Below are 2,719 nucleotides of genomic sequence, written 5' to 3' on the forward strand. Positions count from 1 at the left end.
GATATGGCTCATCTGGCCCTCGGGGTACAGCTTGATGACAAAGTCCACCTGGCCGCGGTGGGTGGTCTCAGAGGTGGGGGTGTAGGGCCTGCGGGGGGTGGGCAGGGGGCGGGCGGGACGTGGAGGGCCGCTGCCGCTGCTCGCCTGCTGGAAAGTCCCGGCCCGACGCACCGCGGCGGCGAGGCCAGCAGGGTGCACCGTCGGCGCCGGCGCCAGCACGCCGGCAAGCCGGCGGTGGCGCGCTGGAGGCGGCGCCGGCAGGAGCTGCCGGCGGGCGCCGCGCCGCGCACCTCATCACCTCGCTGCCGTCCTCTGCGGTGCCCTTGAGCGAGACGTGCTGCCCCAGCGGCAGCCCCAGCACCTGCTCCTGGTGCGGCAGCGCAAAGCGGAAGCGCCGCGTGTTGTGCGACAGCTGCTTGACGTCCACCAGCGTCAGCGGCTGCCACTTGCTGGGGTCCAGGAAGGGGCGGCGCAGCATGCCGTTGACGACGTCCTTGGCGACAAGTGCCACCACCAGCGTGACCAGCACCACGAGCAGCGCCTGCGGCAGGTTGCGCACAACCAGCAGCGCCAGCTCGTCCAGGGCCGCAGACGCTTCCGCCATGGCTGCTGCCGGGGAGGGGCTTGGGTGGGGGGGGGGGGGTCTGCACAGCGGCGGCGGCGGCGGGCGGCAGGCGGGTGGGCAGGATTGGGGTGGTGCGCGCGAATGTGCTGCCGCGGATGTGCTGCCGCGGATGTGCTGCCGCACCGCCCGTTCTTGCACTGCCAGCAAGCGCGGGTCAGCTGCAGCGTGCTTCAGAGCAGGCTGGTTGCGGCGGCGACGCGGAGGGGCGGCGGGGTGCGTGCCTGGGCGGGGAGACCGACAGGGACTCGTGTGTATGGGAGCTATATCTGGAGGCGGCGTTTCAATCAAACGCGACCACGTAGCCCGAGGTACAGTTGGCCAGGAGCACCCCTTTGCGCCGGGCAGCATCCCCGCATCAATGGGCATGCCTCATCATATCTATATCTTCTATATAATTAGTTGAGCTCTGAAACCTGCTGTCCGGCCGGCTTTCTGTCGCTCCTGCCGCGCCTGCTTTCGGTCTCTGCACGTTTTCCGGCCCTCCGTGGCCTATTACACCAGTCTGAAGGGGCGCAGCCGCGCGGCACGCTCTGCTGCCCACGTCCCGGCCCCTCTTTCATGGCTGTTGTCAGAACTGTGTGCCGTAAATCGGGGCGATTGCAGCACGCCAGCAGGGGGACAGAACGGGTGACCAGAACAGGCGGTCAAGACGCGGCCAATACAGCGACAGCTGGTGACGCCTCCCTCGGCGCAATTTCGCCAATTTTCAGCCGCTTTTCGCCATTCTTTTTCGTTCAATCGTTTTGTGAAGGGGATGGTGCAGAGAATTTGGGCAAAAACGCAGAAAAAGTGGCGGAAATCGCCCTGGCTGTATTGGCCGCGTCTTGACCGCCTGTTCTGGCCACCCGTTCTGTCCCCCTGCTGGCGTGCTGCGACAGCCCCGATTTACGGCACACAGTTCTGAAAACTGCCACAAAGTGCTTCGCTCTGGCGCTCCCTGCGCGCTTCCGCCGTACCAGAACCCTCCTCACAACGACTGTAGGCAGTTCTGATAGTCCGGCGATCACAGCCTACGTTCGTGGCAGCGCATTCCGAATTGCGCTGGAGTCGCTCCGGCGCCCGGGCCCGCTACTGCTGCTGCTGCTGGCTGTTGTAGGCAGCAGCAGCAGCAGCAGCAGCACCGCGGAGGGGTTCACATGGCCGCCCGCTGCCGCCGCCTGCGACCGCCGCTGTTGACCGGGCCAGCACCCCTGTGATTTCAGGGAGCAGACTTTTTGCCTCTGGCTCTGCCTTGAGGCTTTACTGGCTGCACATTGCTGCTGCTCTTGGCGCTGCTGCCATACTCCTTGCCATTTCTTGCACTGCCTTCACGCTGATCGTGGCAGCCCGCCAAGCGTGGGCCGGCGGGCGCCTGCGGTCTCAGCGATCCTGACCTGCCCGAATTGCTGTGGAGGAGCCGCCTGCCAGTCCGGCCAGGCGCAACTCTCAGGAAGAGCGGCAGGCTGGCAGGGTGGCTCGACGAGCGACCCTGCCGCCCGCCAGGCCGACTGCGCCACAGCACGCGGCGAGGTGCGGGACCAACACCAGCAGCAACGGCGAGTGCAGCAGCGTGATGCTGCACGCACCAGGCTCCGGGGGTCGGCTGCGCGCCGCTCAGCACCTCAGCGGGCACGCCAAATCCAGGATCACCAGCAGCGCAGCAGCGTGCCGCGTTGCTGCACAGGGCGGTGCTATCGGCTTCAGCACGACATGCCGCAGCAGCTGCATGATGTGGCCCCTTTTTATTGGCTGCTGACTTTGATGGCCACATCATGCTGCAATTCAATTGTTGCATTGCAGCATTTTTTTACTTTTTTTGCAACAATCAAGTGATGCTTTGGGAGAGAAATCTTGGCCTCAGTTTTTCAGCCTGTCCAGCAGCATCCTCATCCCAACTTTTGGGCCCCATGTCAACATGGTGTAGACAAGGCAAAAACAAGGGCCCTTGTCAGCCCTTGTCAACAAGATCACTCAACATGGCGCTTGCCGACATGGGGCTTGTAGTAAGGGGCTTGGCAGCCCATGTCGGGAAGCGCCATGTCAACGGCAGAAAACAAGCTGCTTGTATACCCCTTGTCCACATGTACCCCCCTTGTTGCCCTTCCCAGCAATGTG

The 2,719-nt window shown here is 64.4% G+C and overlaps 1 protein-coding gene across 1 annotated transcript in view; it reads right to left on the reverse strand.

Annotated features, from left to right (window-relative positions):
* The window catches only part of CHLNCDRAFT_141423 (hypothetical protein), a gene marked incomplete at both ends in the record, with an annotated part of 2,253 nt that extends 1,649 nt beyond the window's left edge, over positions 1-604 (reverse strand). Inside the window, 2 exons of the mRNA XM_005843138.1 lie at positions 49-88; positions 291-604. Of these exons, the coding sequence (XP_005843200.1) occupies positions 49-88; positions 291-604 (354 nt within the window). The remainder of the gene's footprint in view (positions 1-48; positions 89-290) is intronic.
* Between the last annotated feature and the right edge of the window lie 2,115 nt (positions 605-2,719).

Source organism: Chlorella variabilis (genome assembly GCF_000147415.1).
Source record: "Chlorella variabilis unplaced genomic scaffold CHLNCscaffold_34, whole genome shotgun sequence".
Taxonomy (NCBI): Eukaryota; Viridiplantae; Chlorophyta; class Trebouxiophyceae; order Chlorellales; family Chlorellaceae; genus Chlorella; species Chlorella variabilis.